General features: G+C 31.7%; 2 protein-coding genes across 2 annotated transcripts in view; both read right to left on the bottom strand.

Annotated features, from left to right (window-relative positions):
- Positions 1 to 40: 40 nt before the first annotated feature.
- Positions 41 to 11,030, bottom strand: LOC134687985 (charged multivesicular body protein 4c-like). The gene is made up of 9 exons (XM_063548449.1): positions 10,912 to 11,030; positions 9,050 to 9,193; positions 7,197 to 7,496; positions 6,268 to 6,456; positions 5,086 to 5,263; positions 4,139 to 4,223; positions 1,770 to 1,878; positions 766 to 838; positions 41 to 167 (listed from the first exon to the last, which is right to left on the bottom strand). Exons 2-9 carry the CDS (start codon positions 9,117 to 9,119, stop codon positions 41 to 43), a joined length of 1,131 nt encoding a protein of 376 aa, XP_063404519.1. The 5' UTR covers positions 9,120 to 9,193; positions 10,912 to 11,030.
- A 1,700-nt stretch (positions 11,031 to 12,730) lies between these two features.
- The window catches only part of LOC134687984 (protein mono-ADP-ribosyltransferase PARP4-like), a 44,821-nt gene continuing 29,685 nt past the window's right edge, over positions 12,731 to 27,866 (bottom strand). The window contains exons 20-28 of the mRNA XM_063548448.1: positions 24,401 to 24,474; positions 23,964 to 24,151; positions 23,064 to 23,163; positions 20,411 to 20,575; positions 19,648 to 19,728; positions 18,557 to 18,637; positions 17,825 to 17,926; positions 13,045 to 13,141; positions 12,731 to 12,762 (exon numbers count right to left, since the gene is read on the bottom strand). Coding sequence (XP_063404518.1) covers positions 12,731 to 12,762; positions 13,045 to 13,141; positions 17,825 to 17,926; positions 18,557 to 18,637; positions 19,648 to 19,728; positions 20,411 to 20,575; positions 23,064 to 23,163; positions 23,964 to 24,151; positions 24,401 to 24,474 — 920 coding nt within the window. The remainder of the gene's footprint in view (positions 12,763 to 13,044; positions 13,142 to 17,824; positions 17,927 to 18,556; positions 18,638 to 19,647; positions 19,729 to 20,410; positions 20,576 to 23,063; positions 23,164 to 23,963; positions 24,152 to 24,400; positions 24,475 to 27,866) is intronic.

The raw sequence follows: 27,866 nt of genomic DNA, 5'->3' as shown, positions 1-27,866 counted from the left end.
TTGTTACAGACCTGTCTTACTGAAAATATATCTATTCATTTTAGTTTAAATCACTAACCTTAGTTGATATTCTATCCAGTTGTGCATTCTGTTCTGAAATCTCAGTTCCCATATCTAGAGCCATATGTCTTAGGTTTCCTAGCATTGAAGCTATATCGCCTAAGTTCCTAAAACATGGAAGTTATAAAAGATTTTCAATGAGAGTAGAAACTTAAATTCATTTGTTGATTCAGCAGCATAATACAAGAACGAAATAGAACAAAAAAACAATTTTTCTTGCTAATAACAAAAGCAACTGTTCATTATACATTCATCAACTTTTATTCGTCAGGACAATCAGGTTTAGCTCAAACTTTTGCATATAGAAAATGATTTGTTTTACATTTTGGGCCATTCTTAGCTAACTATGAGGCATGCATTTTTTCTCATTGGTGAAAGCAGTACAGTGAGCCTTCGTTACCAAGTGGTCTAAGTAGTTTAATATAGCAGTTTTATAGTAAACACCAACGATCAATCAATCAATTATCAAAACTTATCTTTTTTTTTAGACATTTATATTGTACTAAACAATGATTACACTACATTAAAGAGAAAATCTCAGTTCTTACAAAAACGTTCACAATACCATAATTTCATAATTTTAACAAGCAAGGGTTAAACATATTGTAATAACTAAATTATAAATCATCCACCTTCATCCAAATCCTTCATCATATTACTGGTTTGAAAAATTTTAAATGACAATCGAATCATACAAATACATACTGATCCATGCCACTTTGTTTTTCCTTCTCAATATTTTTCTCAGCCACTGATCTTTTCAATGGATCACTTTCATCTGCAACAAAACAAAAACAGTTATTATATGAAATATACAAAATCTAATATACCAACCTCTTTTTAGGACTTGGTCTTTTTTGAATTAGCGCTAAATGAATGGAAATGAATAAATGTTAAACTTTGATCTCATTTCTAGTTGAATGGAGTCAAATATAATTTTTGATTTGGAAGCTTAGCTTTATTTCCCACATGATCTGGGTCTCTTGATGTATTTGATCTGAAAACCTGGTCAGCATACTTTGGACCCTAATGTAAACCATTTTGAAAAACAGGCCAAAATTCAAAAACACAAAACACTGTTGGATTATGCATATCAAGGAACATCAATAATTCAACTTTAGATGAAATCAAACACAGTTTAATTTGGGACTTGAATAATTTGCACATATTAAAAATCTAAATACACACCTAGATTCAGCATATCAAGCAACCACAACTTTAAAAAAAAACCAAGAATGTGTCCACAGTACACGGATGCCCCACTCGCACTATCATTTCTATGTTTAGTGGACCGTGAATTTGCAATAAATTCTCTAATTTGGCATTAAATAAGAATGATGTTATCAAAGGGAACATGTACACTAAGTTTCAAGTTGATTGGACTTCTACTTTATCAAAAACTACCTTGACCAAAAACTTTAACCTGAAATTTGCACTATCATTTTCTATGTTCAGTGAACCGTTAAATTGGGGTCAAAACTCTAATTTGGCATTTAAATTAGAAAGATCATATCATAGGGCACATGTATACTAAGTTTCAAGTTGATTGGACTTCAACTTCATCAAAAACTACCTTGACCAAAAACTTTAACCTGAAGTGGGACGGACGGACGCACAGACGGACGCACAGACGAACGAACAGAGGCACAGACCAGAAAACATAATGCCTCTCTACTATCGTAGGTGGGGCATAAAATCAATATTTTTACCAATATCAGTCAAATACATATTCAAGTTCAACCCTAATAAATATTCTCCAAGGGGTTGATCTAGTTCCTCTTGTTCTAATTCTTCTAATTCTGCTAACAGATCATCATCCTGTAAAATAAATGTCAAATCAAATACAAAATACAATTTGTTTTCCAACTTGAAAGCCAAAAATCTATTAAGTGCTCACATATTGTTGTCAATACAATAGAATTCTATGTGACTTTCATACAATAAAACCAAGTTTAATCCACAATTTGTTACATAAGGAAATGCCTGAGATAGTCAGGAATATGACAGTTGGTTTCCATGTGATTGCTGTGTTTGAGCTTTTGATTTTGCCATTTTATAAGAGACTTTCTGTTTTGAATTCTTGGAGTTCTGTATTTTGTTATTTTACTTTTGATGTTTGTTAACTTAACTTCCTGCAGCAAATATTTCATGCTAGTCATAATGACAAAATCAATCGATCAATCATGGCTAAATTTAGGAAGATACCCATGTTTTTCCTTATGGAAAAAATAAGGTGCAAGGATCTTTAACACAAATAAATTGCTAACTTAAGTAAAGCTATTAGTCCTATATAGGTTATTGATGAACATATCATGTACACTGGCACAGGTATTCAGCACTAGATATGTCCTTTCTGTAAACCTAGTTATTTATTTACAACGTTATTTGTGTAGCATTACATATTTTAGACTATATCAAAAGAGGAATATTATTGAAATATTATTGTAATTTAAGTACTCAATCTAATTTATTTATCGATTTATCAGTTGACATGTCTTATAAGAAGTATTTAGTATGATAATTATATCATACATCAGCCATACCTGTCAACTGACACATATTTTCCAGGTATAAAGTCAACCTACCTCTATTTTTCTATAATTATTGTAATTGATGATTTATAATATATAAACAACTGGCTAAAGGAAGAGGTTTATAATGATAAATAAAAAATAACATTCACCTGTTATTTACCTGTACAAAATTGGTGTAAATGAAAGACAAAATTGACCCAAGTGAAAGAAAAATTGCAAATTGCTGACAGATAGATTAAAGATAGTCATGGTTGACATACAATTTGATGTCCTAATTTAATACTTCACAAATCATGAATATTTGTAGGAAACTGGTATGAGTAAAAGAAAATTAAGAAAATCCTTAAATATTGAAATTCACTCACAACCAGATGCTTTGCAGGGCACAGCTTTATGCGACCACAGTGGTCAAACCCTGAACAGTTGGGGCAAGTATTGACACAACATTCAAGCTTGATACAGCTCTGAATTTGGATTGTGATTAAGTAGTTGACACAGCATAGGTTTCTGGCACAGAATGAATGTGGTCTAATGAACTTATAAATTATTTTTTTTTGCTATTGAGCAATACACTATGCTGTTGAATATTAATCCCATCAAAAAAAATATTTGTAGAAAAATTCTTTTAATTTCTGAAATCTCAAATGAGAAAAATTTTACAATGATTATACAAAAGTTGATATCCTGAAAGTCGAAAAATGTTTTTTTTTGGGCTCCTTTTGGGCCCCTAATTCCAAAACAGTAGGAATCATCCTATCCAAAATCAATCCCAACCTTCCTTTTGAGGTATTGAACCTTTTTGTAAAATTTCATAGTGATCCATTTACTTTAACTAAAGTTATTGTCCGCACACCAAATGTTTCTTAGAACAAGGACGCAGACGACGACTCAGACAACGATGCAGACGACATCATACCATTATACAAATGCAATTTTTTTGGCAGTCGTATAAAAATGTGTTCATAGTACATGAACATTTTTACTTCATCAAAAACTTCCTCAATTTTAACCAGGAACTTTAACCTGAAGTGGAACAGAAAGAAGAGTGGACGAACAAACAAACTGACAGATGAAGGGATGAACATATCAAAACACAAAATACCTCATATTTTGACTGGACTTTTTCTTCCTCAATGTAGAACACGACCTGCATTTCATTTTCAGCTGTTGAAAGGGACAATCATATAGATATATATAGTGATCTTACATAACCTTTTCAATAAAAATACATGGAATTCCTTAATAAATACCAAGATATTGTTTGACAATTGTTGGTTGAACATGAACTAGATTTTTATTTAAATGTTTGAGAAATGTGAATAAACTCTCAGACCTCAATCAAGAATATACCAGAAAAAACTTGATTGTAGTCAATTCTTTGATTGTTTTTGTTGCTGTCTAACTGATGTATATCCCAGATCCCCTTTATTTTCTAACAGTTATCAGATCACCCTTGTGTTTCTGATATGCATATATACTGTTGAGTGTAAGTTGTTTTAATTTCCAGTGGCAAATATATCATGCATTTTCATGACAATACTAACCTCATCTGCTGTCAATCCAAAATAATTAGAAGAAATAGCATCACATATTTCATCAGACAATAGATCATGAACATGAACAATATCCCTGGAAAAAAACATAAAAACTACATATATGTTATATGAGGAAGAAAAAAAAATAGTCAACTTTGTGGCAGAATGATTTCTTCCTCTCAGAGAATTTCATCCTTTTAAAAAAAAAAATGAAATCGTCCATGCTTTTCCATGAAAAATTGTATTGTCACAGCAAATACTTTAGGAAAGGTTACTAAAATATTAGAGATTTATTTTGAATTGAATGAAATACATAAAACTTAATATAAGTCAGTAATAGATCTGTTTTTGTGTTTTGGGAAACCTATCACAGTCAGCTGTAATGCTATAAATAAAGCAAAATAAAGATAAACAGTCTTCTAGATGAGAAATGACATCAAGTTAAATCCATCGAGAATTATTTTACATACCTTTACAAATAAATCCTTAAATATAAGCATAAAATCTTTGAAAAATTGCTTCAGTGCTAATAAAGAATGAAGTCTGAAGGGAAAACTTTTTAACTAAGATCATACATAGACCTTCACAAGCTGCCAGTCATCTTAGATCTGTACTTTGTTTCTTTAGTATATTTATTCGTTGTTTTCTGTTCTATGTAAATTGAATACCATAGTTTGTTCTTATGTTGTGCTGTTACACTTCTGTCCAAGGTAAGGTGAGAATAAGTGCTCACAAATCTGTATAACCTACCACATTTTGTATATAAAGGTGGGAGCATGTTATTGGGTTGCTTTGATAGCTGTCCTACACATTTGTTTTCCTTAATTGTTAAAGCTACTAAATAGTAAGGGTTTTGTTCATTGTTGAAGTCGGATGAAGAAAATCAAATTGGATTCTTTAGTAAAGAATTAAAAAATATGAGATATTAAACATTTAATGCATGTTTGGATTCTTACCCGTGTTGCTCGATCATCTTTAAGGCTTTAGTAGCCCCACCCAAACAACTCAAAACTTCTTTGTTAGTTGTTGCCTGCTCCAATGCCTCTCGCTGAAATTCCATAGTTGTTAGTGTTCCATCCACTTGCTGTAACTGTTTTTCATACCTCTTTTTTCTCTTTAAAGCTTGCAGAGCAACTATTGATAGGTGAAAACTCACTATAAATTTCCATGTTAATGCACACAAAGATGAAGATTTAAATGGAATATTCATTCAATCATATTGCCATTAAATATAATAAACTCACAATACCAGGATTAAAACTGTGTACACTGATCATGTGTTTGGTCTACAAAAGACTCATGAGTGACACTTGAATCAAAACAGGATCCAAGGAGCAATCATTGATCATCAAAAAACTGTGTGCAGACAGTTTTTAACTAGTGATTTCTAGGTGCTAGCATTAAAATAGCCATTTTTTTTTATTGAAGGTTTCTGTTTTGTTGTCCTATGGGATCTTTAAAGTAACAGCACTGCACACTTTTTACTGCAGTGCTACATTCAAAATTTCTTGGATCAATGTTTTCAAATACTGATGAAGCTTCATATCTACTAATTAAAGGTTATATCTAACAATTTTAAAAGTATTCAACATACAGGTATTAGGCAAAACAGTAAATTTAAATAATTATCAGTACTGAATGGTAGATTGATTCAACTTATCAATGGAAAATAATTACATTAGATGTATGTTTCATTATAATACGTTAATTTTGATTGGCTAACTGCACAGCACGTGTTATTCCATAAGCAATTACATTACACAATAAAACTATTCATAATGACACGAGGTCCCATAATAAAGTACACAGGTGAATTAAATAAAAACTTGATAAAAATCGTGTTTCATTATCCTAGCTAAAAAATGTAATTATAAGTATTGAATGCTTCTTTTTGTAACTTTATAGGGTTATAAAAGTGTTGACCGTACACACATTTTTAAAAATGAAGCACTTCCGTGCTTCATACAAAATGTACTTCAGTCCAGGCTTTTACACTCCAATAAATTTACAAAAAGATGCATTCAATTCTTAAGTAAAATTAAATATTGCATTGTATAAGCATTGGTTGTAGCTGAATCAACTACAATTGTTTACATAAGAAGATAACTCCAATTTTTAAGATTACTTGCAATAATTACCTGTTTTGTTTGTGGCAGCATTTTCTTTTGCCAACTTCAGTTCCTTGTCCACCTTCTTTTCAAGGAAATCTTGTTTTTTCCCTAACATGACTTCTTTTTCCTTTAAGTTTTCCACAGTTTCTTGTGCTGCAGGAGTTTTAAAACCACCTTTGTTCTTTATTTGGCTGGATTTGGATCTTGTGTCTTGTTCTGAAATTAACAGTAGATCATTTTCTATTCATATAAATGTTTGAAATTTATCTGCATATCAATGATCATTAAAGTCATAAGAAACGAGTGAGTGGTGAAAAATAATGTTATCCAATTCTTGAACCAATGCAAGTATATATCTTAAACTTAGTCCAGACTGGGCAGGAATTTATCATTTTTTACGCAAATATATCATTTAATCGTCATTTTTTTCTCTCTTCCTGTCTGTTATGATTTAACAAATATGGCTGCTCATTAAATACCGTATTTTGAAGACGAAGTTTACCTATTGTCACCTTATAGTAAACAAATAACAAAAAGCATAGGTATTGAGCATGTGTTTAACATGTACAATCAGATAATTGTTTATTTTAATGACAGATCCATGCATATTGCGATCACCGGATTTTAACGAGGAGGGTTACGCTCAGGTCACTATGCATACGGAAATTATGTCAGCGAATTGCTTCCTGGAAGCAATGAAAAATAAGAAAACTTCTTCTAAATGTGGACAAATTAAAGAATTTTCCTCAGAAAAAAGTACATGTACATAAGTTGTATAATGAAAACTATCTATTTAGTTATAAAAAAACATATGCATATTTTTGTTTATTTGAGGTTTCTTATGACTTAAATGAAACCAAACAACCTGAATTTAGCATTTTTTTTTCATCTATAACTATACTATACTATTAATCAGTTTATATTTGAAAGATAAATATACAGGACACTTTAATTACCCGAAGGCTGAACTGGTTCACATTTTTCCTCGTCCATCATCCTCTTTACAAAGGCAAAATAATCAATCTGTTGGTCAGTACTGTCCACATCAGCTTCTCTCATCATTTCTTCAATCTCCTCGTCTGTTAATTTCTCCCCTAAGTTTGTCATCACATGTCTTAAATCTGACATGCTGATAGATCCTTTACCATCTTTGTCAAATACTTTGAATGCTTCCATTATTTCTTCTTCTGCATCAGTATCTTTCATTTTATGTGTCATTAATGTGTAAAATCCTGGAAAGTCAACTGTACCTCTATCTAAAATACAAATTTAAAATCTAAATTTATATATTTTTTTATATGGTGACGAAGTCCCCAATAACAGTAGAAATTTCAATATAAAAAAAAAAATCGGGAAAATTTCCCGAATTTTTCATTGTACTAATGAACTCAAAATCATTCAATTTTTTTTATGTCATGTTTTGAAATCCCGGACTTGCGCAGAAATCTACAATGTACTTCCTTTTTCCGGTTTTGTTTGTATGAATCTTTAAGTAAAATATATATTTACCAATCTATTATAAAAAGGAAGAAACGCAATATCAATTTCATTTTTAATGAAAAAACGTTACCTGATGATAGTGTTTCTTTGTTTACATTGCATATGACGTCATAACTTAAATAACGTCACAACTAAACTCCCTAACGACAGAACCAATATCGGAAACATGACGGTATATTTCCGTTTCTTTTTTTAACAAATATTTAAGTTACAAAAATATAATTCATACAGACTTCGTCCCCATTTACAGGTAATGCCTGCCTCATATTATATATAGGACAAGGTACTATAAGGCTGGTTTTTGGCCCCCCTATTTTCTCATTTTCAAATTTTGTTTTGGAAAGCTTCTTATCACGTTAAAATATTCCCTTAGGTTTGAAGTTTGTTTGGATGAACTTCAAAACCATCAATTTCAGAAAATGGGTGAGGTGAGGAGGGTAAAAGGGCATAAAAAATCCAAAAGAAGGAAAATAACGTTTTTCGGCCATTGTTTCTTAAAATTTAATAGTGTGTGCCTACGTGACCAAGAGAAAATTATGGCGATTTAGACAGCAAAAACAGTTCTCATGACATTGGAATAAAAAAAATCCTGGGTCACGTTCGGGCAGGCACTAAAAAACTAAAAATTAGTTGTACTGAACACCTACAAAGTCAATAATAATTACAATATTTGTATAAAACCAGAAAGTTGGGCCTTATCGTACCTTGTCCTTTATATATGTAAGTATCTTTTAACAATGGCATTACACTGAAAACAATACATGATAATTTTTTAGCAAACAAAAACAAGTTTTTATTTCAGTTGAGTACAGTTTATACTAGTGTTGTCAAATTGTACAGTTTTGCCTAACCGGTTACTCGAAGTATCGTTCGACCGATTAACCGGTTAACCAGTAGTTTAAGTTAATGTTTGACGGCCTTATCTGTTGCAACTTTTAAATGTACGTTTTAATATTATATACCATGAACTAAAGTTTGTCCTTTGACATTATAAAGCGTTGTCTGTGAGGATTCCTGCGGAAGTTTGACTTTTAATAATCCCATACTCTGTAACTACTATGGCGTTTATTATATATTAATTAATGATTTCAATACATTTATTTCAAATCTAAAAATTTGAAGAAAAAAAACCCGCCCGGTTAACCGCTTAGCGTTTTTGGTATTCGGTATTTGGTCCTTACGACGGTTAACCGACAACACTAGTTTATACCACTTAAAATTAGCTTGCTTGCAGACATAATTTATAAATTTCTATCTATATCTTATAGATTATTTTTCATTGATACAAATTATGCTTGGAATAGATTACCATCAAAGTCAAGATCATTTATTATGATTTGTAGTTCTGCTTCTGTTGGATTTTGACCCAAAGCCTTCATGAGAGGCCCAACATCTTTTGTAGAAATTGTATGCCCATCATCTTCAGAAAATAAATGGAAAGCTTCTTTCAGTTCTGAAAATATACATATTATTAAATATCAAAATCAAAAATATACATAAACAAAACCAAATGTGTGGTAAACATCAATGAGACATTTACCCAATTACAGTTAGAGCTTTTCCAACATATAGTTTCAGACTAATACCTGCACATGTATTCTAGGTGTTGCAGTGAAATTGCGTATTGAGACAATGTCATTTTGCGATTTTTTGCTTTCAGTCATCTGTACCTGTATGAATACGTTGTCTGTACCAATACTTGCTTTCATACAATGGTTTGAGAGAGTGACACCAATTCATTGATGGGGCATGAGAGCAGATTTGAAGCTCTCTACACTTGATGCAAGCACTACAGTGACATCTAGCTGATTCCACACGATCATTGTCTTTACAAAGATTGAGTTTGAGTATTGTGGTGTTTTGCTTGGTGAAATGTCAAAACACTTAGAGTTATTCTTTACTTGCTTTTCCACAATATTTGTTGTGTGGTATTCTTCAAATCTCTAGGCAGTTATGGTTCTCTTTGGACATGCTTTTTTGAGGAATTCGTCTGGTTCAATATAGGGGGAACCAGCCCCTCAACCACTGTACATAAATATTAACTTCTGGCTTGTTCGTCTAGTCAGTCATTCATTTTATATGATCATTTGATATTTATTGGATATTCAACTACCATTTTTGCTGATAGCAAATGTAAAGTTCAAAAACTTTTTGGGGGTCAAAGGTAAATGCCACAATGACAAAAATGTCACTGAAAAATCGCCTTCCCATAATGCATCTGCGCACTAAGTTTGACTTATTTTTGGTTATTCTAAGTTTTCAAAGAACATGCAATTATGCCCTGAACTCAAATATCTATCATATGGGTCAAGGGTCAAGGTAAGAGTTATATGATTTTGGCATTTTAAATATCCTAATCCCATTGTGCTTCAGCAAAAAAGTTTTTTCAATATTAGTGCTACGGTGAAAATCAAAGTGTTTTACTATCAAAGTGATCACAGTTTTAGTCATGATTTAAACAGTTTAATGATGCTTTTCAGTGGCGGATCCAGAAATTTTCCTAAGTGGGGGCTCACTGGCTGCCTATGAGGGGGCCCGCTCCAATCACGCTTCGGTGATTCCCTATATAACCAACCAAAATGTTTCCACTAAAGGGCCCTAAATCTGCCTCTGCTTTTTATTAATTGTTTTCAAATGGTAGCAATGTATCAAGATGATGTCATATCTGCCACTAAATTGACATAAAATGAGGACAGTTGTGGAGGGTCTTAGAATCATCAATCCTAAGAAATTTCAAATTCATTTCACAATTTAGTTTCAGAGAAGAAAAATTTGCAAACTGGTCAATCTGAACAGATTACAACTGGTGTCATGCATCCACTTATTTGAACTTTGTTGGATAGATGTCTCATTGGCAATCATACCACGTCTCCTTATTTTTAAATCTATGCTTTTTGTTAAATTTGCCAGCCCAAAAATAGCTTAAGGCAGAGGATGACCAATACCAAAGTGATGAAGATCATTCACATAAGCTTTGGAGTCAAAAGGTTATCAAAAACAGAATTGTCCTATTATATTTATGATCAAGAGCCTCAAAATATACCTCTCCCTTCATTAATCACATTAACTAACCATATTTTTTCAAAATGATCTTCAGTTCTTTAGTATTTTCAAAACTTGACTTTTTTGTCTTAATCTTAATCTCCTATAGCACAAATGCCTCTATTTTACCTGAAGTAATAAGATCTTCCCCATCCACTGCTCCTCTTTGAACTCCTTTTACAAATCCTCCACTACTTAGACTTTCATCCTCACTAGTGCTTTCTTCCTCATTGCTACTACTATAGACACTTCCTTAAATAATAAATTCATGGAGGCTCATAAAATTTCCTTTGAACACCTTTGATGCATGAAATTATAAAATTGAAGTTGTGAGTTTTGAAACCCTGCTGGTATAGGTACACTTGACTCCAATCTTGACAGGAATTGTCGGTTTTCCAAACGAAGGTTAGTTGTTTTCACTGGGCTTCCGTCACCATTAAAAACTGGCCGCTATGTAATTGCCTTAAAGTGGCACTACAAAGAGGAGTTAAACACCAACAATCAATTAATCAACTATATACAATAAGAACCAATCTTACCAAGTATGAGAAATTTATAAAATGGTCTCATAGTAGCTGCATTCACAGGGTGTTATTGTCATAAGCTTCAAAATATTGTCAAGGTTTCCTCACTTTTATATTTTAGAATATAATGACAGTAACAATAGTAACACATGTGCATACCTGTCAACCTGTGATGATGAAAATGCAGGTCATGACCTGCATTGAAGAATCAAATCTCAGGTCATAACGCGTACGAACTTTTTCGAGCTGAATTTCAGTATTTATGGTACATTTTCTTGTAAAGTATATCAAAGATACCACAACATCAATGCATGTTCACTTGGTTAAGTCATTTTAAATCCTATTAATTATTACTTCATTGCACTTTTAAAGATTTTTATAATTCTGTGTAACAGTCTTATGTTCATTACTATTTGTATTCATCCAAATAAAGAATTAAAATTGTTCAAAAGTGATTTATAAATGTTTGAAATTGCTGGCTATGTAGCCTTTTAACATACCATTTTTGATTATAGAAGAAAAAATATAGTAATATAGTTAAAGAAGGTATAAATGTAAAAAATAATTTTCAACTTTTTTTTTAAAATTGTATAAAGGTACAAGGCTCCGTGTTGAAGGCCGTACTTTAACCTATAATGGTTTAATTTTTAAATTGTTATTTGGATGGAGAGTTGTCTCATTGGCACTCACACCACATCTTCCTATATCTATATAAATAAAAATTTAGTTTTCAATATGTATTTGAATTTTATATTTATTAATGATTTAATCTTTTTCACCCACAAAACGTAAATATAAGGAATAATTTTGAATGGTGACAAATAAGGGGAAGTAACTCTAGACGTCTATTTGAAATATGTTTACAATTTATTTACGACCTAAAGCTAAGGTAATTGGTGTTAATTAACAGTTTGTTTGACACCAAAGCTGTCAAGTGAAGCCATACCCTTAATGGGTCACTTAATTTGACAGTTTGTATAGCTAAATGAACTTCCTGTTCATGGAAGAATTACGAATATTCCGGTATTTCAAAGGAATATATTACTTATGAAATCAATCTCAAAGCTAAGAAAAACGGGTGAAATCGGGTCATTTTCGGAATTCCCGGGTTATTTGAATGACCCGGCGGGTGTCCCGGGTGATCCTTCATAATTGTGAAAATCTCGGGTCACACCCGCAGAATACGGGTCAGTTGACTGATATGCATGTGAGAGCTTTCTGTGAAATCGTCTCAGAAGAGATTCCTCCACAAGGTGTTACAGTCACAAAACTCCAAAATATGTTAGGATCACACAGAAGGTTAAATATAAACATCTACAAATTATGGCAAAAAATACTTCTTTGGTAAGCAGATGAATTTTTAGAACATAAGACTATTTTCATATTACCAACTTTTGACTCCGTAGTTTGTTTTTTTAGACAGGTTAACTTATCTGTAGTTGGACATCCTGGTACTCTGACAAGTAGGAGCAACTTTCAGTTAAAGAAGCCAAGCTTACAATCTTTACAATTTAAGGGGAAATTTAGTTTTACTTTTTCTTTATAGGACAAATTATGGGAAACAGAAAACTTTTCCCAAAAATTGAACCAATTAGATGTTTGATTTTACTTCTTCTTGTTGCTCTTTCTTGACTTGTCTGAGTACTAAGATGTTTACCACATAATAGGTACCTTTTGACAGAAAAAAAAATCTGAAGTCAAAAGTGGGTATTATGAGAAAAGTCTATTGATTACTTACCTGTCTCTCCCTCCCAGTTGAGGTAGTTAAGGAAGTCCACATCTTCTCTATCAACTAACTCTGATATAAAAGGTCCATCTGACGATACTTCCTCATCCTACAAATGTTTAATAAACAATCTCTAACAAACTATCAACTAACTCTGATATAAAAGGTCCATCTGACGATACTTCCTCATCCTACAAATGTTTAATAAACAATCTCTAACAAACTATCAACTAACTCTGATATAAAAGGTCCATCTGATGATACTTCCTCATCCTACAAATGTTTAATAAACAATCTCTAACAAACTATCAACTAACTCTGATATAAAAGGTCCATCTGATGATACTTCCTCATCCTACAAATGTTTAATAAACAATCTCTAACAAACTATCAACTAACTCTGATATAAATGATCCCTCTGACGATACTACCTCATCCTACAAATGTTTAATAAACAATCTCTAACAAACTATCAACTAACTCTGATATAAAAGGTCCATCTGATGATACTTCCTCATCCTACAAATGTTTAATAAACAATCTCTAACAAACTATCAACTAACTCTGATATAAAAGGTCCATCTGACGATACTTCCTCATCCTACAAATGTTTAATAAACAATCTCTAACAAACTATCAACTAACTCTGATATAAAAGGTCCATCTGACGATTCTACCTCATCCTACAAATGTTTAATAAACAATCTCTAACAAACTATCAACTAACTCTGATATAAATGATCCCTCTGACGATACTACCTCATCCTACAAATGTTTAATAAACAATCTCTAACAAACTATCAACTAACTCTGATATAAAAGGTCCATCTGATGATACTTCCTCATCCTACAAATGTTTAATAAACAATCTCTAACAAACTATCAACTAACTCTGATATAAAAGGTCCATCTGATGATACTTCCTCATCCTACAAATGTTTAATAAACAATCTCTAACAAACTATCAACTAACTCTGATATAAATGATCCCTCTGACGATACTACCTCATCCTACAAATGTTTAATAAACAATCTCTAACAAACTATCAACTAACTCTGATATAAAAGGTCCATCTGATGATACTTCCTCATCCTACAAATGTTTAATAAACAATCTCTAACAAACTATCAACTAACTCTGATATAAAAGGTCCATCTGACGATTCTACCTCATCCTACAAATGTTTAATAAACAATCTCTAACAAACTATCAACTAACTCTGATATAAAAGGTCCATCTGATGATACTTCCTCATCCTACAAATGTTTAATAAACAATCTCTAACAAACTATCAACTAACTCTGATATAAAAGGTCCATCTGACGATTCTACCTCATCCTACAAATGTTTAATAAACAATCTCTAACAAACTATCAACTAACTCTGATATAAATGATCCCTCTGACGATACTACCTCATCCTACAAATGTTTAATAAACAATCTCTAACAAACTATCAACTAACTCTGATATAAAAGGTCCATCTGATGATACTTCCTCATCCTACAAATGTTTAATAAACAATCTCTAACAAACTATCAACTAACTCTGATATAAAAGGTCCATCTGACGATTCTACCTCATCCTACAAATGTTTAATAAACAATCTCTAACAAACTATCAACTAACTCTGATATAAATGATCCCTCTGACGATACTACCTCATCCTACAAATGTTTAATAAACAATCTCTAACAAACTATCAACTAACTCTGATATAAAAGGTCCATCTGATGATACTTCCTCATCCTACAAATGTTTAATAAACAATCTCTAACAAACTATCAACTAACTCTGATATAAAAGGTCCATCTGACGATTCTACCTCATCCTACAAATGTTTAATAAACAATCTCTAACAAACTATCAACTAACTCTGATATAAATGATCCCTCTGACGATACTACCTCATCCTACAAATGTTTAATAAACAATCTCTAACAAACTATCAACTAACTCTGATATAAAAGGTCCATCTGATGATACTTCCTCATCCTACAAATGTTTAATAAACAATCTCTAACAAACTATCAACTAACTCTGATATAAAAGGTCCATCTGACGATTCTACCTCATCCTACAAATGTTTAATAAACAATCTCTAACAAACTATCAACTAACTCTGATATAAAAGGTCCATCTGATGATACTACCTCATCCTACAAATGTTTAATAAACAATCTCTAACAAACTATCAACTAACTCTGATATAAAAGGTCCATCTGATGATACTTCCTCATCCTACAAATGTTTAATAAACAATCTCTAACAAACTATCAACTAACTCTGATATAAAAGGTCCATCTGACGATTCTACCTCATCCTACAAATGTTTAATAAACAATCTCTAACAAACTATCAACTAACTCTGATATAAATGATCCCTCTGATGATACTACCTCATCCTACAAATGTTTAATAAACAATCTCTAACAAACTATCAACTAACTCTGATATAAAAGGTCCATCTGATGATACTTCCTCATCCTACAAATGTTTAATAAACAATCTCTAACAAACTATCAACTAACTCTGATATAAATGATCCCTCTGACGATACTACCTCATCCTACAAATGTTTAATAAACAATCTCTAACAAACTATCAACTAACTCTGATAAAAAAGGTCCATCTGATGATACTTCCTCATCCTACAAATGTTTAATAAACAATCTCTAACAAACTATCAACTAACTCTGATATAAAAGGTCCATCTGATGATACTTCCTCATCCTACAAATGTTTAATAAACAATCTCTAACAAACTATCAACTAACTCTGATATAAAAGGTCCATCTGACGATACTACCTCATCCTACAAATGTTTAATAAACAATCTCTAACAAACTATCAACTAACTCTGATATAAATGATCCCTCTGACGATACTACCTCATCCTACAAATGTTTAATAAACAATCTCTAACAAACTATCAACTAACTCTGATATAAATGATCCCTCTGACGATACTTCCTCATCCTACAAATGTTTAATAAACAATCTCTAACAAACTATCAACTAACTCTAATATAAATGATCCCTCTGACAATATTACCTCATCCTACAAATGTTTAATAAACAATCTTTAACAAACAAGTAGAGGCTTTTAAAATGTTTGTGTATATAATCAAGACAGCCTTCATAAATGTGTTGCTTTTAAAACAGTAAATTCAGATATAATTTGTGATGTTTTTAATATTGAGAAAATTGCAACAGTATAAGCTTTGCAAAAATGAAAACTTCTTTTTCAAATTTTGCTTGTTTTATTTGTATTTAAAAATTTAAATAATTAATCTTCCAATTTTGTCAATTAATCAAAAATCCATCACAATAAAAAAAATCATTCTAAAATTTTTCAATATATTAGATCTCTTCAGGATTTTGAGAAGCCACATACATATTCCCAAGTTTTAGAAATAGTTGAATCTTTTTAAAAAATATCTGTTAGATATAATGACAGTGACTCAGGTTGGATACATCAATTGCAGAAGACAGATTTTATATCATTTCTAAAACATGAATGTGTCCATAGTACACGGATCACCCACTTGCACTATCATTTTCTATGTTCAGTGGACCGTGTAATTGGGGTCAAAACTAATTTGGAATTAAAATTAGAAAGACCATATCATAGGGAACATGTGTACTGAGTTTCAAGTTTCAAGTTGATGTAACCTTAACATCATCAAAAACTACCTTGACCAAAAACTTTAACCTGAACTTCGCACTATCATTGTCTATGTTCAGTGGACCATAAAATTGGGGTCAAAGCTATAATTTGGCATTAAAATTAGAAAGATCATATCATGGGGAACATGTGTACTAAGTTTCAAGTTGATTGGACTTCAACTTCTTCAAAAACTACCTTGACCAAAAGTGATTGGACAGATAACAAACGAACGGAGGCACAGACCAGAAAACATAATGCCCCTCTACTATCGTAGGTGGGGCATAAAAATTAATCATAATCAGTTAATGATCCACAATATAAAGATGTTAACATCATACCCATAGCCAGGGGGTTCATAGGTTCGTACAACCTACCCCCTTGAAAACAAATAAGCACTGTTAAAGTCAACGTTCTGTTTGAATTGTGACTGTTAAAGTCGAGTTAGTGAGTCAAAATAACACCATCTTTGGAAATTCCTGGCTACAGGCCTGAACATAACATTTCATCAAGTTTTATTTTAATTTTACATTAAGGATGTACTTGGGTGCAGTTTAGGAAAAGATGTCAGATGTTCCTTGTTTTTTAATATGCAGGGTAACATATTTTGCCCCATTACGCCCATTTTTCTTTTCATATAGGACTTTATAGCTCATGAAAGCCATGATTTACCAAAGTTTTAGCAAATTCTTGATTTCTTTTCTTTTGATTTGAAACCCAACTAATACCAATGCAAATATAAGGTAACCATTTACCCCATTTTTTATAAATCAAATATCTTGAAAAGGATCTCCTTAACCTATCAATATTTTAAGCTGATTTTGTTTCTTAAGGTAGACTCATTTGACTTAAAGTATCAATTTTTAATTCTTGATTTTTTTTATTTTCACCTAAGTTCACCTTAACATTAATAAAAGAACAAAAGTATTAGGTATATTTTTTTTAAACAGTGTGCATATTTGTAAATAGAATAACATGTTTTATGTGGTCTATCACTTTTGTGTAAGATATGTTATTTTACTGGGAGATTCATAAATAGGTAATTCAAGCAATCAGCAACAAGACTTTGAGATGACTACGGAAAAATTTTGTCTGTTTTTTTTATACACAAAATTTCAGTATTACCTTTTCTCTTTTCTCTACAGCAATAAAACTTGTCAGCTGTGTAACAATGGAATATTTCTTACTCAGTTCTATTATATAGTCTTTCATATTCATCTTCTTTAACTAAAATATAGAAATTGAATGCAAGTTGAAGAAATAGTCCAGATGAAGTACATTTCTAATGCGATAAGTATGTAATGATTTTTTTCATTGGCTAACAGTTTACCGTCAAATCCACAGTTGACCAGGCGTAACTAAGTTTTTTTATTTGATTTGATCAACAAATGTTCTATTACTACAAAATTATCGAAAGTAAAACAACACCTACCTCGATTTCTTTGTTTCAATGTAATTTTATTCAAATTAAATTTGAATCGTAGAGGTAACATAATAACCTTCATTTTGTAAGTTTTCATTTGTATGACATCACGTTTAGCCATGATGTTTTTGCACTAAGATCAGTCATGAAGTTTCTCAGAATTTTTTGTATGTCAAATCTGTACCCTTTTTAATACTTTTATCTAAGATACCCTGTATTTATCATTTTACTAAGTGTGATGAAAGTTAGAAGTGATAATATCTATTGCATGTAGGGTCAGCTCTATTATAAAGCATACATAATGGTCAATACTATCAGGGGAGAGTACTGCATCTTCCCAGTCTCTATTATAAAGTATATATTTACCTGATGGTCAATACTATCAGGGGAGAGTACTCCATCTTTCCAGTCTCTATTATAAAGTATATATTTACCTGATGGTCAATACTGTCAGGGGAGAGTACTCCATCTTCCCAGTCTCTGATCACAGCTTTAGCAGTCAAGCAGTGAAGAACCTGTCAATGTTAAAGGTACACTTTCATATTTGATGATTTAAGGAGGCTCGCGGGTACAAAAATTTCGGCAAAAAATTTAACATTTGTTTTTTCATAACAAATTCTATTCATTACACTATTAGTTACTACTTTATGATAGGATACAAAAATTTACCCAAAAAATCGATTCTGTTTGGCCCCAGATGACTTTTAAAATGTTTGTATTATTGAAAAAGCTCCAAATTATCTCCCTTTGGTGAATAATGCTATATTTTGGCATTAAAACTAAAATATTTTTTTTTGCTCATCAGTGACCTATATTTATTATTATTGTTTTCAAATAAGCTATACATAAACTAAATAATTGTAAAATTTAAGCGATTTCTGTAATTAGGATGTTTTTTTTATTTTGATATTACCTCTTTTTCTCTTATTAGTTCAACAAAAAAAAAAGTACCTTTACAAAAATGTATGCTTCTTTCGAAGGCATTTTGTGAGCGTAAATGATCGGTGACCCCTCTTTTTTATTTTATTTTTCTCTTAGATATAAGATAAAGTTCATTTATAGAAAAAATTATTGAAAACTTATATTAAATAAAAAAAAAAAATGATTTAGACCCGCAAGCCCCCTTAATATAGTGATTTGTATCAGAAACATTGCTTTTAACACTTTTGAAATTACGCTTTTAAATTTTCTTCAGAACTTATTTTAACATTATCTGGTCATTTAAGTATAACTATATCTACCAATATACATATGAATATAGTATTCAAGAATTGAAGGGGCACTAGCTGTTAAATTCATGTTCCTACATTTGACTCATATACTCATATTTGATTTATAACAATGTAAATAATTTATCTAAATTATAAAAAGTCTAAAAAAACATTGCAAGTTATACACTGTCCACACTAGAGACTATATTTGTAGAAAAAGAAAAGCAAAGGATGATAACTCTGCTCTCATACCTACTATTGTAAAACACATATGTAGCACCTTGTAAATTTCAAAATTGTTATTTAATTTTTACCTTTCCTTTCGTCAAACTTAATTCTGATGTATATACTACTGTTGATATTTGTTGCCCACCTATTTCTGCCTTCAATGTAGCCTATAATATACAAAATTAAAGCCATTTCAATTGATATTGTATAGTGTGACTTTATATGTTGGGATGTAACACTATTGTTTCAGGTTAAGGGGAAGGTTGGCTCCTATTTAAAATTTAAAGCTGTTGCATTTGTTTGCAAAAATTTCCTTAGCCAGAAACCTGATGATTAGTGATTGTTGTTTGTTGATGTGGTTTATGAATGTTTCTCATTTCTTGATTTTTATATAGATTAAACTTGTGGTTTTCCTGTTTGAATGGTTTTACACTAGCCATTTTTGGAGCCCTTTACAGCTTGTTGTTTGGTGTGAGCCAAGGTAAGTGTTGTAGGCTGTACTTTGCCCTATATTGGTTAACTCTACAAATTGTGACTTTGATGGAGAGTTGTCTCATTGGCACTCATATCACATCTTCTTATATCTATTGAATTCTTGGTTATCTATATAAATTTCAATTCATTTAAATACAATGACATTTAAAACTCTCAAAATGGCTTAACAATCTGGTGAGGTTTACCACATAAGTTACTGAGAGGACAATAAATCAGGTCCTAAAATACTGATTTATTTTTTTATCAGTTATTTATCGTTTTTATACTTCAAAATAAATTGTACAATTGTCAATTTCCTTGAAGATGAGAAATTCCACTTTGCCTAATCAACAATTGTCCTACATAATCAATTACCATTTTACAATTGCTAACAAATCCATATACCACAAGTCTGGAGCCATTAAACAGAGCTGTGATTTGTTGTGGCGCTTGAACTGGAGGAGGATTATCAAACTGTTGCCAAGCAACTGATACAGAGGTCAGCACTGGTTGAGAGGTCTTCTGAATTTGGGATTTCACCTGTAAACAAAGAATTAATTAGCCCCGTGATATATCAAATGATCAACATAACGTTTAAAGATGTACAATGACATCACATATATATTAAGCAGTAAAATGTTATTTGTTATGCCCGCGTCACACTGTCCCAATTTTTATGCCGATGGCAACACGATTATGGAAATTTTCAAAATCGGGACTGATCGTATCCATATCGGGCTATTCGTAGTGCCATCTTTAACCTTCGTAGAACCATCGGCCACTTTTTCTAGCCTTCGGGGACAACTTCGGGAAGGGTTCTAAATTTTTTAACATGTTAAAAAATCCCCGAAGGTGCGTCCGATGTTGAGGGTTCGTATTGAGTTCGTATCACCATCCTTCCCATCGTAATGTCACCGGGAATGCATCTTTGAACATCGTATTGCATTCGTGTTTCCATCGTTTCCATCGGGCAGTTTTGACATTACGATGTCTACACGAATGAATCACGAAGCTACCCGAAGGTCGTATGATGGCAACACGACTACGTGAATACCTCGTAATACCGTCGTGTTGCCATCGAATAAATGTACGAAGGCGACAAGATGAATCTACGACGGCAATAAATCTAGCAAAATCTAAGTTAATTTTAGCGCTAAAATACATTAAAAGTGCCATGCGCGATATGCACTGGTCAGTCTAATACAACAGTTAAGAAAGACGTTCACACAACATGGAGCTCCTATCATATGATTCTATGAGATCAAGAAAGGCGACAGCGTTGTTTCTATTAATTCAAATGGAACAAGAAGAGCAGCTATTACAGGCTAAGGATTTACCTTTACAAGTCAAATATTATTTTTTGTAAATTTTTCATATAAATATATCAAGTAACATAATGAAAATCATAAACGCGCCTCGTACACCAACACTGAAGGTACACGTATATAGGGAAACCAACTTTTTCTTCATTATTCTGATTTTTTTATGTATCGTCTGAGTTGTTGTCACACGAATGTTTACTCCATAACCATCTTGTTTTCTATATGTCATATTTTGCCGCATTTGTTGCTTTCCCCACATCCTTTATTTTGTCTATGTTATTATGATATTCTCCTGGAAAGAGCTCTTTTAGAATAAAAGGGATCACCGAACCCATTACCTTAACTTTAAGATAGATCAGTAAACATGGGCTTAATTATGGGTGATTATTCAGACTAGTCTACACATTTTACAGTTAAAACAAGACAATGCCGAGCGTGGCATCCCCTCGTATGTAACATATTGGGGACAAATATGGACACTATATGTGTATATGACACATGCAGAAAATGGTAAATTGAATATGCATATTTGATACATAAACTATTTTTTTAGAAATCAACCAAAACATTGAGTACAATGTAACTGGAAATATCTAAATAGTGTCTTTAGAACCAGCAGGTAAAAAATTGAGCAACCAATTTCCTGTGTATTATGTTATTTCAAGGAGAAAAAACAAGTCCATCTGCATGACCTTCACCTTTGGCATTGAACGTAAAAAATGTCAGATCATTTAATACAAGGAGGAACAATATACCAAATGTGGTTAAAATCTTTTGAAGCATATTGGTTTTAGAGTGTCCACAAGGGTGATATTGCCTTGTATTACAACTGCCACTGTGACCTTGACCTTTGAACTTTAAAGTCAAAAGCGCTTAAGATATTCTTAACGAGTAACACCATACCAAGTTTTGACGTTTTGGTTCTAGAGTGTCCATAACATTTTATCTACACGCAACTTACATGAAGTAGGCGAGGGGGATAATAAACTAACTTTCATAAGAATAAGATAAAAAGATCGATTTCCCGCCATGCATGGCGGACTTGTACAGAAACGATATGTTGTCGTTATTCTGTTCGTATCATAAAAAGTTCATAACAGGTAGAACACATTTTAGACATCGTATGGCCATCGCGCCATCATCGTAATCCATCGTGTAGCCTACGTAATCCATCGTGTAGCCTTCGTGATCCAACTTGTAGGCTTCGGCTGAGATATGAAGCTTAAATAACCGTCTTCGGTTAACCTTCGTATGTCCATCTTTTGCTATCGTATATAATTTCGGCACCATCGTATAGACTTCGTTCTTCATCGTTCTTGCTTCGGTCACTTTTTGGTATTTTAACGAGATCGGGACTAACTTCGTACGAGCTTACAATTTTCACATTCGGGTGTCCATCGTATATAAAAATCGGGACAGTGTGACACGGGCATTAAAATTTTCAAAACATTTACTGTATCAGCAACACACTTCCTCCTATCTGAACTAAGAAAAATAATAGTGAAACATAGAATTTACCATAACATATATATGCTATCATGAAATAAAAACAGTCACAAAGAAACCTTACTGAAACAACAATATAATATAAAATTACAAAAACATGTACTTACAAATATATAAAGTAATGCTGTTCTTTGCTTATTGTAACTTATTCCTATAAACTTTAAAAAAAAATATGCATCTATCTGTATATCACATCTTACCTTACTTTCCCACTTTGATTTTGCATGAGAATCAAAATATTCAAAGGAACCTGCTCCAAGTCTGGACATAGCCTTTAATACATGTTTGTTAGCAATAGAACTGAAATATAAGTAAACCATGTTTTCATTTACATCAGTACTCACACAGCACACTACCTTTTGTCCTGATACCTTAATAATTATCAAATTAGTACAGGTACTTCCAATCTATTTTATTATTTGTGGCATATCAGTACAAGATACTAGTGTTGTTTTTTCTCTCGACAAAACACAACTGCAATGGTATTTATGTGGTATCTTACTCACATTGTGTGTGGCAGGGTATGGGTTTGCTTGTTATCAGAGTCAAAACAAAAACTTTAAATTTTGTATTTGGCTGCTTCTCTGCTAACAATACAGTATTAATAAGATAGAATAATTACATTAGATGTATGTTTCATTATAATACGTTATTCTGATTGGCTAATTGCACATCACATGTTATTTCGTAAGCAGTTGCATGAGACAATAACATTTCATTCATGGTGACACAAGGTCCCATAATAAAGTGCACAGGTGAATTTAAAAATTTAACTTTATAGGGTTGTAAAAGCGTTGACCGTGCAATGCGTGCATACATTTTTAGAATGAAGCGCTTCCGCGCTTCATACAAAATGTAATTCGTTCAACGCTTTTACACCCCAATAAATTTACAAAAAGAAGCATTCAATTCTTAAATAAAAACTAGACACCAGCTGGAAAAAAGACAAAATAATGTGTAAGGTCTGCTTCAGAGCAGTGTTCATAGCCATGTCAAATTAATGGTTCCATCCTGAATATTTTAAAAATAAAAATTACTCTGTCTTGTAATATTTGAATAAATTGACAAATACACCAACCAAAATTTTAACATTTGCTTACCTGACACCGAATGTAAAGATCCTAGTGTGCTGACAGTTGTCATGAACAGCTTTAAGAGTTGTCTCCTCATTGTTAATATGGCCGTCAGATAATATAAAGACATTTCTCAAGGAGTTCTCCGGTTTTAGGAGGAAGAAACTGTGGAGGGGACGATATACCTCTGTGCTACCCATACTAGCATGTATTCCCTGTAAAAGTATAATAGATATTCAATTATGATATCTCATCAAGACTTCCTGAAATCATTCATAATTTTATGTAGAATATTATACAAATCAAAAGACATGACTGTTTACTTTTATTTTTCATCAAGAAATTATAATTTTGCTCTCAAATCAACTTATTATATTATTATACAATACTTTATAAATTAATTCAACAATTGTGAACAATAAATGTGAAGAATATAAAAACTAACAGCTAGTAAAGTGCAATACCTGAACAAACTGTTCTGCAACCTTCAGAGTACTTTTTGATTTGATTTGGCTGGTTGGGAATAATTCTTTATAACCTAGGTAATACAAAAGTAATGTCATATGAGATAGCAAATGCATGACAACAAAATACTGTCAGATACTGATTCATGTGCAATACTACCATTGATTTTCCCCCATTAGTCTTTGTTAAATTTGCACTTTCCCAAAAAATTGTGCAGAATTTATCTTTGTTTCAAATAAAGAAATACTTGGCATGATTAAAGTTTTATCCTATTCAGTAATTTGATATAATTAATGAAACAGTATACTATTTATATCCTATAATACTTGCTTTTACAGTTAAATTTTCAAAACATAAACATATGTTTATTGTTCTGAATTATTAAAGACAAATCCTTCTATTCAGATCAACCAATAATATCTTCTTTATATTTTATATTTACTTTAGGTTAGGTAAAAGCTTCAAAATAAGCAGATAAAAAAATGGGGTCACTGACCTCGTTTTCGATTTAGAACGCCGTCTTTTTCATGGAATTTGATAATCGAGACCTCTAGTCAATAGCAGTGCAATATTTTTTTTAAAAGTTAGTTTCCCATAAAACTTGTTTGTTCTGTTAACCAAGTTGTTAATACAAACTATTTTAATAATATTACCAATTTCTGAGGGGAAAATAATAGCGATAAGTTGCTATAATAATTTTCCCGCCTTTATTTATTGTGAAATAACTATAAAAGAATGATGTTTTAAAAAAATTGACCAATAATTTCTCGATGAGTATTCAACAGAATATGCATTGTTTATTTCTAGATAAAATCATGAAATAAAACGATGGGGTCACCGGAATGGAAAAAGAGATATTTCTATAAAAGGCTTAACAATTTAAAATGGCGGGAATACATTGCGCAAATTCTAACATAACGTCGAAAGCCGTTCCGCCGGTTTTGGGCGTTATTCCTATACAAATTACGGACAACGCAGTTCTCGTTATTTGCTGTTATGTTGTTTGTTTGTTTTCAACTACTATTAATGCATATTAATTTACACGTGATAGTACTTAGTTTTCAGTCAGTTTCACAGACACGTAATATAAATGCGGTGGTTGGAATAACAATGCGTTGAACAAATGTACACGCGAATGGATTATGCTTCTATGAACAACATTTCTATTCAACTTATTTATAGTGTTTATGTGTTGAACAGAAATTCTTCTTAAAATAGTGAATACATTTGTTATATTATTTCATAGTTCAGTCAAAGTATATCTAAAAGACAGGACAGACCTTTGCTTTCGATATCATGAATTCTAATTTCGAGGTTAAGAATGTTGTTCCTTTTTATTTTGATGATAATAACTTAAAATCAAGAGAAATCTAAGACCCCTAACAATAAAGATCGAGGAGCCGATATTGCAAATATGACTCAGAAAGATCGGACTTAAAAATACCACTTCCAAATGTAGTTTTAAAAAGATTGATTTTTTTATGGACCGGGTTGCATTCAATATCGTAAAGGCTACGTAGTTCTACATAGATTTTGATCTTATGAACGAGTAGCTAGGCTAGCTGCAATCAATAATGTAGCAGCTAGACTAGCTACATGTTCAATAGTCATAAATCTACGTAGCCCTATGTAGCCGCTACGATATTGAACGCAACCTGATCTTTTTTTAAGTTTAAACGCTTAGATAAATCGATCTACAATTCAAAATGTTTTATGTAGATATGAAAATAAAACTGCGCATGGTCAGTTTAATATATTCTTATAAGTAACTGATTTCAAAGTTTCATCCGTATACTCAAATGATTTTGAGAGAACATGAAGATTAAAAAAAAATGTATACGTAGTTTTTTTTGTCATTTTCCTGAAAGATAAAGATATGATATCAAATAATACAAATTTCCACAAGAGACCAATTGACACAGGAACTATTTATAAAAGGTCATCGTACGGCCTTCTACAATGAGCAAATCTCATATAAACCTATAAAAGGTCCAGAAATGACAAATGAAAAACGAGAAAATAAAGGCTTAATTTATGAACAAAAAATAAATACATGAAAAACAAACATGTAATACTTAAACAAACGACAACTACTTAATTACAAGCTCCTGACCTTGGACAGGACCCGTTTCAGTGCTCGACTGATACCGTTACTTATTCGTTCCGTATTCGCTAAATATACGTGTGTTAATCGGTGCACATTTTAAAAACTATCTTTTCAATTGTATTTATTCATTATTATTTTTTTATATTATTTTCTGTAAATTCCTCATCTTCAAACAAAATGACAGTTATAAGTAAAATTATTCTGGAATTTCTTTGTTTTTAAAAGGACTTATGACATATTAATAAAAAAAGATAATTAATAAATGCAGAAACACATCTAATGAACCAAATATTTCCTTCCCGTTATTCTATTTACTACGAGGTTTTTTTTAACGAAATGACTGATTATTTTAGGATTGCAATGTATACTTAATTTAAAATCACAAATTCTAAAAAAATAGTAAATGAGAGATGCTCTTAAAAGATCGATTCAATTTAGTGCAAGTGTTAACGGGGTCTATTTAACATACTACTGTTTTGATCATTCATCCATAGACATCTTTCATATCAAAATATTCCGTCATGTTGCTAGAAACTCAGTCTAAGTATACTCATACAGTTGTCATATCATGATAATGAATGGAACCTAGTCTGACTTTTTTTCTCAAAACAAATATTGCTTTTTTTATGCCCCACCTACGATAGACTATTAGAGGGGCATTATGTTTTCTGGTCTGTGCGTCCGTTCCTCCTTCCGTCAGTCTGTCCCGCTTCAGGTTTAAGTTTTTAGTCAAGGTAGTTTTTGAAGTTCTTGTTGCTTATGATATGATCTTTCTAATTTTAAGACCAAATTTGACTTTTGACCCCAATTTCAAGGTCCACTGAACATTGAAAATGAAAGTGCAAGTTTCAGGTTAAAGTTTTTGGTCAAGGTAGTTTTTTTATGAAGCTGAAGTCCAATCAACTTGAAACTTAGTAAACATGTTGCTTATGACATGATCTTTCTAATTTTAATACCAAATTAGATTATTTTACCCAATATCACTGTCTATTGAACATGGAAAATGATAGTGTGAGTTGGGCATCCATGTACTTTGGACACATTCTTGTTTCATATGCATTTCTCTTTAATTCTTCATTCAGACAACTTTTAAACACAGGCAGGATTATGTTGTTTTTTTAAAAAACAATTGCGCACCTAGTACATAAATTTAAAATTCGGCAAATCGGATCATACTCAGGAGTGGTCAAATACAAAAACCTACAATGTTAGAAGCGTAAATGTTAACTTTTCTTTTATTTTACACGTATGCGTCATTGGGTAACTGATTTGTTGGTGCTTATCAGAAATCTGAATATTATATTCGTGTAAAAATGTTATCGCCTTACACATTCAAAATGACGTATGTGAAATTTGCC

This window comes from Mytilus trossulus, chromosome 10, assembly GCF_036588685.1.
Source record: "Mytilus trossulus isolate FHL-02 chromosome 10, PNRI_Mtr1.1.1.hap1, whole genome shotgun sequence".
In the NCBI taxonomy this organism is placed as follows: domain Eukaryota; kingdom Metazoa; phylum Mollusca; class Bivalvia; order Mytilida; family Mytilidae; genus Mytilus; species Mytilus trossulus.
The sequence above is the reverse complement of the archived record's forward strand: the minus strand, read 5'-3'. Positions and strand labels throughout refer to the sequence as shown.